The sequence below is a fragment of the Ambystoma mexicanum genome, chromosome 4p (assembly GCF_040938575.1).
Source record: "Ambystoma mexicanum isolate Mex_15411 chromosome 4p, UKY_AmexF1_1, whole genome shotgun sequence".
Taxonomy (NCBI): domain Eukaryota; kingdom Metazoa; phylum Chordata; class Amphibia; order Caudata; family Ambystomatidae; genus Ambystoma; species Ambystoma mexicanum.
In genome coordinates this window covers 187180832-187198108 of record NC_090927.1, presented here as the reverse complement: position 1 = coordinate 187198108, position 17277 = coordinate 187180832, and the positions used below count along the sequence as shown (strand labels likewise).

General features: G+C 45.5%; 1 protein-coding gene across 1 annotated transcript in view; it reads right to left on the bottom strand.

The window, feature by feature from the left end:
* Positions 1 to 17277, bottom strand: part of ADCY3 (adenylate cyclase 3) — an 851194-nt gene that overhangs the window by 156222 nt on the left and 677695 nt on the right. The window contains exon 12 of the mRNA XM_069605674.1: positions 17155 to 17271. Coding sequence (XP_069461775.1) covers positions 17155 to 17271 — 117 coding nt within the window. The remainder of the gene's footprint in view (positions 1 to 17154; positions 17272 to 17277) is intronic.

The following is a 17277-nucleotide window of genomic DNA, read 5'->3' as shown; positions in this document are numbered from 1 at the left end:
GGAGTCAAAGAAAATCCCTTGAGCCGCTGAGGATCGACACCCGCCCCCGGGGAAGGGGGGGATGGGAAGGCTCATAGCAGCTAACATTTCGGCATCCGAAATCGGTTGAGAGGGAGATGGCGTCATTTTGCATCCAATTCTAAGATCGTACAGCCACAGACTCGGGGCCTCTTAAATGACGACCTGTATACAGGAGAATTTGGTCTCATCAGCCGGCAACCACCCTTCTAATTAGGGTGTACCGTGACCCTGGAAGTTTCACAAAGGTTCAACAAATCGGATACTGCAATCCAGCTTCCACTCAGTTCACAATAATTTGCAGTAAAAAAATAGCAGTTTATTCCGTGGGGAGAATCACTAAATCACTCAACAGCACGTGTTGCAGGAATTGTCTAGCTTTCCAGTTTGGAGGGGCAGACTGGAGTCCAAAACCAACAATGCAAGAACTCCAAACACTCCCAACACAGCGTTGCATGCGCTCTGCCCCGGTGCTGGGACTTTGCAGTGAAAGCTCCTTCTCTGTTGAAATGGAATCAGACTTCAGGTAGACTGCTCACAAGTCTGTGCTAGTACTGCCAACTCCCAACACACAGCAACGCACACCGCCTATAATTCTATCTCAGAGGATCTTAATACTCATAGGCCATGGACCTGGTTAAGCATGGCCATCATTTAGAATGCCTAAAGGTATTTCCAGACTCAGGTGTTTAATAACTCCACCGCTTCACAACCAAGCATAGAGGGACATATTGGCTCAAGGAATGGTCAAATAAGGTATTCATACTAGTTCCTTGGAAGGGCATGGGGCTATGTTGTTATTCCCTTCTCTTCTTGGTGGTGCAGATCTCAAGGCAAATGCAGACCGGTTCGGTTGCTGAAGAGACTGAGCCGATACATCGAGTTGTAGCCGTTGACATTATGTAAATGGGCTTGGCAAGGTCACCATGATCAGTCAGGCACTGTGGATGGGAAATTCCACATACAGGACACACCCATCATCTCAACCAAGTCCAGCTGCCACAGTGAAGCATGGCCAAACAAATTGTGAACCAATGGGTGCAAAGGACATGGCTATCCGGAGACCCTAGTGAACACACCTCAAGGATCCTAGATGGCCAGCAGCACCTTAAAAACCTGCAGGACAAAATGGCCAGACCTGCACACCTGTAACGTATAAACTCGTTAGTATCTGCAACCAAAGAGCCACACAACGAAAACAGGAATAAAGAAAACTTGTTTCACAATCCTAAAATAACAAAAAATAACTGTTTTTTTATTTTGCATTTGCGGGGGGGAAGGTTGGGGTCTGCCCCCAAACCCCCCATGTCTCTAGGTCCATAACGCCCCATATTTTAAATAAAAAATGTGGTATTTGTTAATTTAGGGTCATTTAAAAAGTTGTTTGTTATTCCTAATTCGTTATTATCACTGTATACAAAGGTTCTTTCTATAGCACACAAAGTTCTATTAAAATCCCCACAATCACTTATACACACCAATAGGGCCACATTTTGCTTTCGGGTGACTGCATTGGACTCAGCTTCCACATGGAATAATACCCCAAAGTGGCTAATACATATTACACAGAAGGAACCAGACCAAAAGACACCCACAACTCACGCCCTTCAGCGGAGTTGCAGGCGGTGCTGACCCTGATGATGCCAGAAATACTGCAACATCTTGGCCTCTCTGCCGAGTGTCAATCAGTTCCGCAGTGACACATTCTTTATGGGGTTGAAATGCACCCACAGTCCCTGCATTCAGCTGGGCAGGTGCGTTAGAGCACCAGGCCTTGCTCAACTGATGCTCTGATGAGCCAGTGTATTACAATGCACCCTCCCAGGGCAAAGGGGTTTAACCGCACAGAGAGTTTGATGTCCACCTAGCTCCAGGAGCATCAGTGTACTCTAAGCACTTGCAACGGTGCCATTCGTCTTAGTAGTGTTATGTCTAGTTGTCTCATGGTAGGATCTGTGCAGAAGGTGGAATTCCATATGAAGGCTTCTCACTGTGGTGTCTTCAATGCAGGGCTAACAGGTGATGGGGCCCGGGATACGTTTAGTCATTCCCCGGGGAGGGCAAAATCTCTGCCCCCCCCTAACACTCCTTGAATTACTAATTGCTCACTCATAACAGTCACTCAGGGAGATGCCACCCTTCACATTCACCATAGAGGTTAGAGTGGACCTGCAATCATGGCATTCCAAATGCACCCTGTCTCCGGCTGAAGCATTTTCAGGCAGCTCAAGGCAAGTAAATGATCCACGGTACTTTGATCAAATGAAATGAGGTGCAGGTCTATACATTTATGGGACGTAAACCTCCACATCGCCATCTGGCCAAATCAACATCATTTGGCCTCTTCAGCAAGACCCTAGCCATTACCATGGCGTTGAAACCTCTTCAAGGGCTCCTATATCATCCCTATCTAGAGTGGCTAGTTCAAGGGACCGGGGGGGCGCCCTTCCCAGTAGCAGAACGGGGTGACTTTACTAGTACACAATTCAAAATCTTGGTCTGCTTCTGAATTAGGACAAATCGCCTGAATACCTACAATAAGCTCAGTATACAGGCCCAAAATTCCATAAGGATATGGCAGTGGTTGCTCTTCAGAGGCAAGGTTGGCGAGACTCCAGACCAATCTCAGTTAGCTTATGCAACAACAACGGGCAAAGGCAAGATGTGGCAGCTTCCCTGTACACGGTCCCATGGCCTCAATTACACTTGCAGCCCCTCGTCTCTCACAGGCTCAAGCATGGGTCTCCCTCCTTCCAGGGTTTGGATATTCTAGTCTACGCCAAAACCCATCCACTTACGGATCAGCCACTGCAACAGTTACCTGTTGGGACACCATAATGCCGAACGAAAAGACAGCGAGAGATAGATGTCGGTGAGAATGGGCTGGCGGAGAAGCCAAGCGAGAGATAAGGTCCTCAGCAACTGCAGGCCCCGGAGATGTTGCTCTGTAATAAGAGGTGTAACAGGTAGAACAGGAGTACTGGGAAGCCGAACGGTACTCGTTATCTAATTGGAAGAACTCTTCCCAGCGAAATTGATGAAATCCGACATACCAAGTTAATTGACTCTAACAATACTGAAACCAACATTATAACTCCTGAACTTAGTCGGTTTGAATAGTGGTAGGGTCAGTTAGGATTAGTTTTGGGACAGTGGACTAATTGGTTTGGACATTTCATGACGAATGACGAGCACCTTAGTTAATTATATAGGCTGGGAATACTCCATTGCAATAGGGAGAGATAGGTCTTTTTCTTCTTAATTGATACATCTTCTTGGAAATGTCATCACCATGTCTGCTTCCTTCTGACCTGCCACAGTACCGAGCAGCAGGAAATAAAACCATCCCTTTAAACCACCATTGCAAAAATCTCTCACCAGTTACAAAATGTCCACTGCTGTAACAGAGCTTTTGGCGGGACACACCGGTCAAGCATGACCAAAGCCCCCCTCTTGTGTATATATTTATTTATTTGTTTGCCCTAGCAATGAGCAAAGCTCACACAAACCTGCCCTAAAAAGCAAGAGCGCCTATCTTATGGGTCCTCTCCCCAGAGGTATGTGCTGCAGTTGTAGTAGTTATACAGGGAAATATGTTCGGACTAGAGCGATGCAATGCCACCATGCCACTAGCAAACCCAGCCCTGGACCTTGAATTAACAGACAAGTGCATTCTGGGAGTTTCAGCGTTAGCTTGCCTTGATTAAACTAACTGTACAAACACACCTACAGGCAATGATGCGAAGAAGGAAATCAAAGGACTGGAAACATTGTGAACTTTGAGAGAGGCATCAAGTCACCCCCAGGAGGGAGCAGGACAGAACCATCTAGAATCATGGGCATACTGAGCTGGCAGCATGCACACTGCTAGCCCATCCAATAAGGGCATGAGCTGGAACCTGGGGGTCGGTACACCAATACCAAGTAGGTGCATATCTGTTCAATATACAAAATATAATCTCTGCATAATAGGAAAAACAAGTCATACTTTTATTATCGTACAAAAAATGATGTCAACAGTTCAAATATCAGCAGCCCACATAAAGATGCTCACTGGGACACCTTTGCGGACTCCTACTGGCAGGGTTCAGGCACTTGTTCTGTCACGAGGAAGCAATTATTCCCATCATTGCAGCCAACATCTAATGACTCCATGAAAAACAGCAACCTGCGGGCACGACAAGGCCACTATTGGCTGGCATACACTCAAGACAGGTGAAGACAGGTAATGAGGTCCCCAAGTAACATATTAGAGCAAGCTGGGTCTACACTCGCCAGCCAAGCATGTGCACACACTCCCATTGGAGCAGGCACAAGACTGATTTAGCACCTGTAATCACAACACCATTTGTTTATTGTGATTTAATGGCCTTTAGCATGGGAAACAGTAGCATACACCTTATTGAAAACAAGATTGGCAAAGCCTTATTCTCTGAACAATGCAAGTGAAGGGCATAGGTTCAAAACATAGGATTCTATTTCTGTACTAAGTCAAAAATACCTTTTTAAATGTGCCTTGAAATAATTTCTGCACTCATTTAGTCTGAAGATTTAAAGACTGTCAAACAGAGGCCCCCAAAAGAGCAGATGTTGCACTGCGGAAGACGACTTTACATAACACGCTTAGTAGATATAAAGTTAAGGGCGGGATAAGAATCATGCTCGCTGTCTAAACATTGATGTGCCTGCTCAAGGTATTATAGAAAACAGATGATGTGTCCCCGGGCACATAGCATGTTCCGTCGGGCCAGCGGGAATCAGCAATAGGGTGGCAATAGGTTGCATGCTGCCGGAGTCTTAGGGTAGTGGGATATGCCGCTACTTTAAGGATGATCTGCGTGGTTGTTCATTGGCCCCTTACATCACTTGGTGATATAAAGCGCTTTGGCGTAAAGCGCTATACAAACACAAGAAACATAAACATATGCTTCAAGCTAAGTACTGGGACGAGGAAGAGCAGCCTGGGGCTAATGATCAGATCTCTTACCGGTAGTCTTCTTAGTCCTAGTCCTAGGTTTATCATAAAAAATGTGCCTGCAGTGTTACATGGTAATGAGGCTTTATACTGACCTGCAGACAAGGTACTTGCAGAAACAGTGCACCATGAAAAATTCTGATATTCAAAAGAGTTTAGACGCTATTGTTCTAACGCATTAGTCAAATTATAAAAATGGAAGACACTGGCTGGACCTACAAAAATAAATATAAATATAGGAAAGGAAAGAAAATGTTATAAAAGCGTCAGAGTGGGAAGGTGGATGCGCAAGGACGTACGGAGGGGTACCCAAATCCAAGAACACGAAGTGGAACAAAGCAAAAGAAAAGAAGAGGAAAAACAAAAAATAGAGCGAGGGGGATTGTGGGGGCAAAAGTCAGAGCGGACAAAATAACAAAAACAAAAAAGAAGGAAGAGGTAGTGAAGAGTGGGGAAGGGGAACCAAAAACAGTAAAACATTATAAAAAATACAAATCGAAAAATGTGGCGAGTATAAATCTGACAAGGGATGAATCTATTAGAAGTGCAGATTTCCAGTCCCCATGATCCTGCAACGATTTGGAAGTAGCTCAATCAGGGCAAGAGAAGCTCCTGAAAGCATAACTTGCATCCACTACTCTGCTTGCGCCTACAAAATAGTACATTGCTGGTCTAATTGATGTGTTCCCTTTGGAAAGCTTGTCACCTAAAATGGGAACTTTCCCAGAACTCACTTGTTCCATTTTGTTTAATGTATGCGTCACTCTGTGCATTAAGTGTTTTGGTTTCAGTGGCCAAATGGTTAAAAGACAATTCTTCTAAATATAGTTTATTTCTCTGAAAAGGCCTCTATTGAAATCACTTTCCTAGTGGGATTTTAAACATAATTGTCACCCTGTTTCTAGACCTTTATAAGACGTTCAAAAAGTTGAATTAAAAAGCTTGGAAACTCAAAATCTCGAATTTTAACTTGTAAAACAAACAAGAAAATTAAATACCCCGTGATTGCTGGAAAGAGGGCAGAGTGGTGAGTCGGTCAGAAAGAGTATTCTTGAATAGCTGTTAAGTGGTCCCTTTTGACAAGATAGTTAAAGGTAAGCAGGCAAGGGGTTAGGGGAATAATTTAACTGTTTATAAAACCGAATTCCAAGGCAGGCGGCATAAAGGTTTCAATTCTGTCCTAGATGTGATATTTTCTATCCAGTATTTTCACTATTCTAGCTTTTACACATTCAAGATGTTTGCATAGAATATTAGATGCGAAAGAGTCAGGGCCAATAGTAAAATAAGGGAGTTTGAGGTGGATGGCTTGGCTGCCACAAACAAGGGTGAGCCTCTTGTAGGCGCCCAGGCCTACCAAATTGGCTCTAAAATATAAAATCTGGTTTTAGAGCAAGGGAGAGGCGATGAGGTACACGCTGACACTTTGAAGCATTACAGCATAATTCTTTACACCGGCCTGGAGAAGTGGGAAGACCCAGCCCAGTGCACATTCACACTGGGCTGAGCACCAAGCCATGGCGCCTTCTTCTTACCACCCCGGCAATGAATGCCAAATCATGAGGGCAATGTCCTTTGCTCTATTCAGAAGCTACCAGAGAACACATGGCTGCCACTTTTTCGAACAGAGTGGCTGATCCTTACACAATATAATCTCTGCCCTTCACTCTCCTGGGCCCTGGTAAAAAGGCAAGAATATACCTGTATAAAGATTGTCCCCAGTTCCCAATTAATTATTTCCTGACAGTCCCTTCTGAAGGGACCCCCTAGAAGGTGCAATTATGCGTACTTCGGTAAAAATCTGCATCAATATTTCTTCTAAAAAGCTCTGCAGCAAAGGTTGTGAAACAATCAAAGATTTGCATGTGCTCACATTTGAAAAGGCAACTATGCATCAGCCATTCTTTCAGAGTTTTGTAATACGTGGTGCTAATCCCAAACAATAAAACACAAGTGTAGAAAAGGGTAAGAAAACTGACCACTAATTCACAATATTGATGGGGCCACTTTACTTCCTCCCCGCCCCCTCCACTACCACTGGTCCTTCTTGATCCTTCTGCCAAGCCGTGCACCTTAATCACTGGTACAACTCGAATTCAATGTTGTCCCGATAGGTGACCAGATCGAGTTTAAACCTGCCTTGTACTGGGATCGTTTATGAAACACAAATCTGGTTATCCACCGTGAAGCTGCAAAACATCTGCTTGCACTGAATGGGGCTTACAGTGTTACATGGATTGCACACCTGAAACATACTCTGGGTGCCCTGGGAGTTTGTGACCCAAGAGAATATCCAAGAGTTTGCCCTGGCTCCAGGGCCTCAAATCCAAAGGTGGCGATAAAAACAAAAACTAAAGGGGAAGTTAGTAGGTAAAGCTGCATTGCTTAAATTTGGCCTGGACTACTAACCTTTGCAACTACCGGGTGATGATCACATGTACCTTGACATCATTTCTCCCTCCTTTGAACGCTCCCTACATGTCCATGTGAAACTGGGGATCCCGTAGACCGCTTTCTTCGCCAGAATGTGGTATGAATATGATTTGGGATTGTGCCCCATGTGCAGACAAGCCATTGAAACGTTAACCCATCATTTATTGGTTTGCCTCTGTACACTTGACCCGAGACGTCGCTATGTGAAACCTGTATTATATGAAATGGGGATCCGCTGTGTAGGCATCGCCAGACAGGTTTTAAGACCATCCTCACAACCCCACGTCATCTTCGCGAATGCTAGGTGTGTAACCCTCACGCACGCACTATTCACATTCCTGTGTGTTAGTACTGATTTGTACCTATTAGATTTCAGCTGAATCACCCGGAACATTAGAGGGAAATTCTGAGCCGATTTGAAAATTGATAGCAGCCGCATTCGGCTGAGTTTACTAAAATGTGTTGCTTTAATGTAGGACATTAAGCAATGGCTGGGATGAGTGAGGCTGCTTATCTTATTTACTGCTTTAGAAACTTCAGGGGCTGCAAGTTAACTCTCCCCGACAGTACTCATGTAACCGGTTTTAGTCGCTGTCCTAGGACTTGGGTTTTATGCCATTTCCTCTTCATTTTACGAAAATGTTCCAATCTGTTTTTATATCACTACTTTCTACTTTTATGTCATCACTTTTGCATTCTATGAAAATGTTCTAATTTATTTTATCTTAGCTTCCGGCTATCTTATGAATTGAATGATGAAAAAGGTTTTAGTACGTTTTTGAAGGTGTTTTTATACCGAATAAAAGTTTGTTTTGACTGACTGACTGATTTCCACCCGCTAAACCTCTCAGTTAACATGAGTTCCTCTGCAGACGGAAAACAATTGTCCATGAGGGTTGCAAGTCAAAAAGGAATCTTGAACCGTCTGATTAAGGAGTTGGGCGACATCTAAGAATGAAGGAAGGGAATCTCCCTGCAGGGCTCAGCCAGGGAGCAAGAGGCGATTCTTTGTGACCTCTTTGTGCAGGAGCTCACTGGCTTACTATCCACAATGATGAACCCTAGATTCCAACACGGCGAGAGAACAGGAACTCTGCGCTATGTGGAACGGCCTGACCTCTCAATGCTTAAATGCTGCCCCTTCCTGTTAGAAGTAGAGGGGACTTAGGGCTGATCAGTCACTGCTGGTCATCCGTCTGGGAGGCTACTGACTCCATCACATCTGTCTCAGGAGGCAGCCTAAAAAGGCGCAACCTCACGTTGCATGCCTGGAGATCAGTGTGGAGCATTGCCTTTACAGTTCTCTGTAAAATTAGCTGAATCAACAAGCTACATTATCGCACTTCTGACCAAGGGCTGGGGACCATTTAAGCATCAATTTAAAAGGGCTGAGGGATGGGATTCTAGGACCAGGAGAAACAATTGTGGAACACGTTGCAACAATAGATTTGCCAGTTCTTCTTGACGTCACTTTTTCAAAAGGTACATAAAAGTTGGCTTCTCTAATGTTGCCCAGAGACTGCTACCTGACCATTAAAGTGAGTTATTACCCCACTCGTGCATATAGTGACCCGAGTAGTATGCAGCGCTTTGGGCATGTGGCAGCTATGCTTCAAGCCCACCGATGCAGAATCAGATTACCCCAATTACTCGATACACTTACAATTCATTAGCACCATGCAAAGTAAGATTGAATCCTGGTGCCCAACTATTTACCCACCAAGTTTGCCCTGACACGGTCTCGCCCCCTGTGGCAGACGAGCCCCATAAAGAGGGATGGCTCATGCCCGGAGCGCCTTTAATCGCCACTGATTAGAGATGGCAGATTGACCGTACCGTAAGTCTCTCCTGCCCTCTGTATATGAGATAACTGGTCAATGCTGTATTGTTTGAAGTGATATTTTTTTGTTTAAAACGACAGGAAGCACTGTGTCTGTGTGACAGATAGCACTGTGTGTGACAGGAAGCACTGTGTCTTTGCGACAGATAGCACTGTGTGTGACAGGAAGCACTGTGTCTGTGCGACAGGTAGCACTGTGTGTGACAGGTAGCACTGTGTCTGTGTGACAGATAGCACTGTGTGTGTGACAGGAAGCACTGTGTCTTTGTGACAGATGGCACTGTGTGTGACAGGAAGCACTGTGTCTGTGCGACAGGTAGCACTGTGTCTGTGCGACAGATAGCACTGTGTGTGACAGGAAGCACTGTGTCTGTGTGACAGATAGCACTGTGTGTGACAGGAAGCACTGTGTCTGTGCGACAGGTAGCACTGTGTGTGACAGGTAGCACTGTGTCTGTGCGGTGGGGATATTTCGGCATGCTCATTTCTTTCCACATGGTTGTGTTTACACAATGAACTTAGCCCACACCCATTTTTTTTGCAGAGGAATGTGCCAATCAGCATTAGCAACCACAGTGCAGCACTCCTATTATGCTTAGCGTGCTTTAAGCACCCAGTTCTACAAGAGGCATGGAGCATAAAGGCTTCACAAATAAATCTTTCACATTAAGGGCAGCCTTTGGTGTTGCGCCGAAACGGCGTTTGTTGTGATTTTCCCTCACTCATTTTCTTGCAGAGATACTGATCATGTGGGTGGCGCAATAGGGCAATAATGTAATTATGTTTGTTTTATGTCGTCATAAGTCGATTTTGAAAATGAAAGAATGTCAAGGGATTTATTTGCTGTACTGTTAAGCCAAAGGGCTTCTACATGCCATCAATGTCAGGGAGATAAAAGGGAAAACACTTTAGGGCCAAGGCAACCCTACTCACGTGCTCCGGCTAAAGCATGTGTACATTTGCAATGCGCAAGCAGTGGAAAAAGTACAATATAATTAAGGTAACACTCTGCTTGCAGCATCAGAATACTCGAAGGCTTCTTGGAAAATTGTTGACAGTGCAAAAGAAGGAATCCGGGCTAATGATCACCTGTGCCCAGAGTCCATTTGGTATGACAATGGCTCTGCCACATCACACGGCATGCCCTATGCTCATTCAGGTATCCATTCATCCCTACCAGCTCCTGGAGTGGAGCGTTCAGTGATCGCCAACTATTCCGAATGCTAGGGGTTTGGACAATACGTGCTGTTTATTCTAGCAGGTTACAGCGTATTATGTTAATTGACTTTTAGACTGCACACATCACCACTGCAGTGGTCTTCAAGAGCAAAAACCGCGTCCGTTTGGGGGCAACTCTAACCCCACCCAGGGTGTGAACCAGACTGTGGTCTGGGGAGTGAGAAAGGAATGGGGGAAAGGTAAGCAGGAAATGGCAAAGAGGGATTAAGTCGGAGAATAAAATAGACAGACATGGGTCACGTCAAATAAATAACATGGTTGAGTGATTGCTGTGTTGCATGTATAGTAGCATGGGTTTAGACCACAAAAGGTCATGAAAATAATCAAGAACTGACCATATTGGACAATTCACTGCCCTTGTCAATTAGCAGTGCAATATGTTGTTGGTATTATTTAAAATCGAGTTCTGGATTTGTGATTGTCTTGAGATGTGCTCAAGAGATTCTGTCATTTGTAGAGGCTTAAAAATGAGGTTGCGGTTTGTGGGGGAGTGTGTGTCAGCAGCGGTCTGCGGTGAGACCGGCGGGACCGGAGGGATCAAGACCGAGTACACGCAAGTTGTCTCCTGAACTTTCGATCCTTGCTTGAGCTGGCGGTGTAAATTGCTATAATCTCTCCGAACTACAGGCGTCTGTTCTGGTGTGCCGGCGGCAGTTTCTGTCACCCTAATTTTATCTAACTCTAAGGAGAGTGGCGGCAGTGCAAATCTGCTTTCAATCAACCCTGTGAATTCCCATGCTCCATACAGAAGCTACATCGTGTTTTCACAATCAATTAGACAGTTTTACTCGCCGCTTGTCTTCTTTCTTTTCTTTCAAAATGACAACCATGACTATTAAGACCAGGGTCTCGTCAACATTGACTCCATATCTGAAACACCATTGATTAGTGAAATACTAGGCATTCTAATAGAGGAGGTGTGACGAATGATTAAGAATACCACAGTAAACTTTTCCAATAGGAAGCCTCGTGTTTACAGGCGTGGTTTCGTAGTGTGTTGTCAATGCGTTGCTGATCAATCTGGCAAGCAAGGGGAAAAATAAGAGATATCCCCTCAGAACCATTTATGAAATGTCTGGCCACAGTGCTCAGCAACATTGAACGGAGACTGAGCATTCTGCAGCCAGAGCCTGGTGTAAGTTGGGAGAAAGAGTAGGAAGTACAGAACAGCCTGAGTGAAATACTGAGAAGGTCGCCTAGTCTTTTTAACACCCAGACTACTGGTAGTTCTCCCAATACCACTGGCAATGACTCTGAACCTGGTCTGGACTTCATTAAGGACTGCTCATTCCTCGCTTCCTTTGGATGGCGAGGACCTGGCAAGTAAGGAATCTTCTGACACCAGCTTGAGTTCAATAGCTGCGTTGAACCGAGTACTGCAGTAATTTGTTCGTCTGTATGATACTGTGGCCTACCAGGTGAGATCTAATTTGGCGATTCTAACAGAACGAAAAGCTCTTTTTTCAGCCTGTGTGTCAAGTGGTGATCATAAGGTGCAATTGAACGAGGTCGATGAGGGTTCTGTGGAGAGATCTAGGGATGTTCAGTCCCCTACCAACATCCCTGTATTCTCTGTACCTACATCTTTGGTGGAAAAGGAGATGGTTGAAATTGATCGCCTATTAGCTGGTATAGAAGTCACATGTCAGAATGTTTCCAAGAAGAAATCAAAAAATAAAAAAGGCTTAAGAAAGCACAATAACAGAGATTCAATGAAATGTCTGCGCAAGATTCTACTAGTATCTCAGTAGGAGAAAGTGCATGGTGGGGCAGATCTGCCTCTCCCTGTTTTCCCGGGAATGAGATACATCCGGGAATTGTTGAAAACAAAGCGGGTCGGTCTGCTGACTCTATGTCGATGCCAGCCAAAATGAATCTTGGGAATAGTGAAGGCTTAGGGAAACAACCTATGAAGAGGATGAGGAAACCGAGGCAGCAGGGTAGGGTGGCTCAGGACAAAAAAGGCACCAGGAGCCTAATATGCTCCAACAGTCAACCGTAAGGGCCAAAGATGCGGCTGAAAGGTCAGGCCTGGTTGGAGCACGGGCCAGTCCTACTAATGACTTTAGTACGAAATGTATGGCCAGAGACATGCGGGGAACGACCATTGCTGCACAGGTTGAAAATACGAGGAATTGGGATTTTGGGAAAACAAGTTTGGAGGCTGGATCCTCCAGTCTGAGGCCTATCATATTCGAATCCGTGTTTGATGAAGAACAAGGTGTTCCGTTAAACAGATCAAGGATTTTGAGCCTGCTTTCTACAGTACCAGAACTGTCCTCGATTTCCTCGGGGGATTTGAGATTTGTCCATTTATTTGATAGAGCTTGCGTAGGAAAATGCACTGTACACTTTGGCTCGGAACGTGTGGAAAATGTTCGGTTTCAACATCAAGAGGACATTCTGCTGAAAGGCTTTGAAAGTTACTATATGGAGCCTGCAAGTAACCATTGGGAACTTAGTGGTAACTTGTCACCTCGGAAATGACTGTGGCAGGAATTCCTTCAGACTCTGCAGCACTGAAGGCTTCTGAAAGCAGTATGTTCATTGAAGCACGGATTGCTTGTGTGTGTGATAACTCTGCTTTAGCACAGGATACGCCGAGCAAGATCTGTCCTGAAGTGGATCACATGCACAGGCAACCCATGTTTCAACAAGCAGAAACTTTCGATAGACTAGGCATAGGAAACTGTACACAGTTAATCCTTGTCTAGCCTTTTACCCTCCCTGCGTTGGAGCGCTTTGAAACGCTTAAGTGTATAGGCGCTATATAACTCACCAATAAATAAATAAGGATGAGAGGGACCCCCCAGTACATGTTTCCCATTTCCAGCAGTGCATTTGTGCAGCATATGCACAGGGGAGACCACACCAGCAGCACATACCATCTGCCGGCATCACGCAAGAAGCGAGGCAGGAAGCGGTGCCTACAGAGACCCATGCCAGGAACTGTAGAACCCTGGGCGCCATGGCAACAGGGTACATCTGAAATCGTGATTTCACAGTCACTGTTCAGCTAAGCGCAGGATCCCTGTGCGCTTTTCTTGTTTACTAACAGTGCTTGGGCTCGGGTGGAAAATACCCTTTGCAACAGTCTCCTAAAATGATAACCCTTCATGCGCCGCACTCTTAAGTATTCCGTGTGCTGGTGATACGTAATAACACAACAAATAAATACCTACTGAGAAAATACATGCATTCGGTAAGTTCCTTCACGTGAGCATGTGGAAGCATTGAAATGAAGGGATCGTGTAAGAAAGGTATAAATGCGCGACTTGGGAGATTCAATGAGGACATCACTCCACCCGGCGGATATGGTATCACGTTACAGCCGCATTCCGTATCATCCCGCTCGCGCATGCGCAGCTCCAGATTTGAGCCAGCAGCTGTCATCACTCCCTGATTAGGGGTGAACCAGTGAACGATGCTTCTCGTTTCAGAGCCCGTGTGCCTGTACTGTAGGAGGCTCCGTTTGGGGACAAAGAGTAAAGAATAAAGGAAACCGGGAGGAGAAGCGGGCGAGCGAAAAGAGCACATTATGTCACCATAAATCTAGAAGAGACGGTCGGGCAACAAGAGAAAACGAAATGCATAAAAAAAATTAAAGTAAAACGAAAGTAGGTCAGGATATGGTTGGTGATAACTGTTGGTGGTCGCCGGTGCTGTTTCCATCATCAGCACACCATAGGCCCAGTGCCTGTGGGGGTTTGGGGCCTGCCCTGGACATCCGGCAGGCACCTTGGCACTATGGGACATCAGCGCCATCGGGGTGGGGGCACAGCCTGCCAAGCTCCTGACCATGCAGACCTCTGCCACCATCCTGCCACGAGGGTCCCATGGCACCAGGGCCTGCAGGCCTGGGCCGCCACGTGTAGGCCTGCGGCCTGCATCATTAATGAGACACTTACTCAAACCAACCTGTTATGGAGTCTACAGCCGATCTGTGTCACGTGCCTGCAGGGGCGCCCTTTATTAACTTGGGCCTGGGCAATACACATAGGGGAAACACATCCCTTTAAAGGGGCACTGCACACAGGAGGGTCCCACCTAACAATAACCAAAAAAACATTACACGAGGAAAAGAAGGGGACAGAAATGAAAAGATGAAATAAAATGACAGACAAAACATGTGAAAAAAAAGATAACATGGTAAAGACTAAGATGCTGAAAAAGAGTGAAAAAAGAAGTCTAAAAGCACACAAATAAAACAAGGGAGCAACACAATACTGCACCCGAGGTGTGGGAGTGATGGGCTGGAACCAATGTATTAATGTACTGAAACGAATTCTAGAACCCTTAAAGGAACTTGCCTACCTAATCTAGCATACCCAGCACAAAGGGCGAATATCGCAACCTTCAGCAAAACAAAAAGTGGCTGTTTTCTTCATGTAAATACACATTTTTGACAAATAAGGGCCCTCAGAAATATGTTCATTAGCATTTCATATTTGCAGAACAAAGCGCTTTTTTTTCAAATTTGGTTTTTATTAGTTTTAGAAAGCAAAAGGTAACGTTACACAATTGGCAATAGTATCCAGTTAAAACCGTAGTCTATTCTAAGGTCCATAATGTGCACTTGGGATGCTGTGCCTCTACGAACAATTCAACTTACCCCTCCCCCTCCCACCCTGGCAGGTCAACAATACATTCAGAACACAACTTCTATCCTACTTCTCTACTTCTTGCAGGGCCGTCTAATCTTCCTAATCGACATGTCTAATTTTACAGAAAGTCTTGAATCGGTTGGCATGGCAATGCGGAAATTGCTGGGAGCATCACATTTCAAATACACCACCAAATGGTACGGGTTCCCTCAACAACAGTTATCTTATTCATGCAGAGTGCCTCTCAGGGACCGTAACAAAAGCATTTGCAAAATCATTCAACATTTCGTGTTGGGCCGATCTTCCATGGAGAGTGGCCGTGACTCTTTCCATTATCCACAAGTTTGTGGTTACTCCTACCAACTCTTTCTTTGAGGGGAGGTGCTGTGCTTTCCACCTTATTACCAGGCAGTCTCGAGCCGCAAGCAGCAGGGGGGTTGCGAGTCCACCAATTCTTGATACACCATCCTCACCCTCTTCCAGGGCGAACAATAACAAGGAGAGGTGTTAATTCCCTTCAGATATCAACCTGTTTATCCACCCCAAGACTTCGCTCCAGTACACCTGTACCCGGGGACATTCCCACCACATGTGCCAGTATGTGGCTCTAGTTCCACATTCTCTCGAGCATAGAGGGCTAGTGGTCTGGTACATTTTAGATAGCCTATAAGGATCGTATTGCCATCTGTGCAATAGTTTAATGGCATGTAGTTTGTATTGAGTGGCAATTGATACCTGCGAAGGTGTTTTGCATATCCGAGCCCATGTGTGCTGGTTAAATGCCCTACCAAAGTGTTGTTCCCACCTGTGTTTGCGTTTTATGATCGGGCTCGGGCCAGTGTCTAACAAGGCTCGGTACATGTGTGTAATCAGGCCTTTGGTCTCAGTAACTGAGTCAAGAAGCTTCTCGAATAGTGTCAGGTCTCTTTGGATTTTCGATCGCCATTTCTCACTAGTCATCACTCCCTTAAGACGCAAGTAAAGAAAAACCGAGATTGGGTTCAGTTGGAGGGCATCTTCAAGTTCTGAGATTGTCAGGAATACCCCTCCCTTCCAGAGCTGCCCAACCCTCTCTAGGCCCGCATCGAACCATGAGTGATATCTGGGGTGGTCAGGTATCTATTCACGAACCCCCGGGGTCCATATGTGGCTTAAGGGAGATAGCCATGTTGTGACGCCCATCATGTCCGACCCCTCCTTCCATATATCCCAGATAGTTCCAAGTATGGGGTGATCTCGGAGTCTTCTCAAGAGTTTGGCCTGGGGAACCCACAATCATTCCGACAACGTGGCCAGATTATCATTATCCAGCTGGATCCAGTGCAGATCTTTTCCATCCCTTAAGTGGGGAATCAGCACCCGGAACTGGACCGCCCGATAATACCGTTTCAGGTCAGGGAGGCCTACCCCACCCTTATCCTTTGGAAGTATTAAGACTTTGTATGCTATTCTCGGTCTTTTTCCTTCCCAGAGGAAGCGCAGCATTGCACTTTTCACTTCCTTAAATAATTTGTCCGGGACTTTCGGGGGGGGGACTTGGAAGGGGTATAGAAAGCGGGGGAGGCAGACCATTTTGATGGCGTTCAGTCGCCCCATCCAAGAAATTGTGAGGGGACGCCATTTTGCAGGTCTGCGTGAAACACTGAGAGGAGCTGCGGGAAGTTGGCCTCGTACATTTCGTCGACGTTCCTCGTTAGGTTGATCCCCAAGTAACGAAGCGTTGAACCACCCATCACTAACAAAGCACTTTCTGATGGTGATAGTAAGGCTTGGGCAAATCCACAGGTTCAGCCCCAGCACTGCATCACAGAGCATTTTCATACGCCCGAGTCACGCAACAAAAAAAGCAAAAATACATGGCATGTTCAATTATTACTGGCAAATCAAAAACAAAACACAGCAATCCCGACATCAACTCATCCATTTCATACATAAGTACATATAAAAGCATCCAAACAAGCATTTACGCATCTTCACTTTTGTAGGGTCAACGACCATCCATGAAGTTACCATTCATCCGAAACAGGTGGAAAAAGTCCTCTTACCATGTCAACAATGTCTGCCATGATAACAATAAAGATGGCTGACATGGCCCATGTGTTACGCGCCCATCTTGTCCGATCGATCCAAGTGGAAAAGGCCACCAACTTTTTCGGAAATACCTGCAA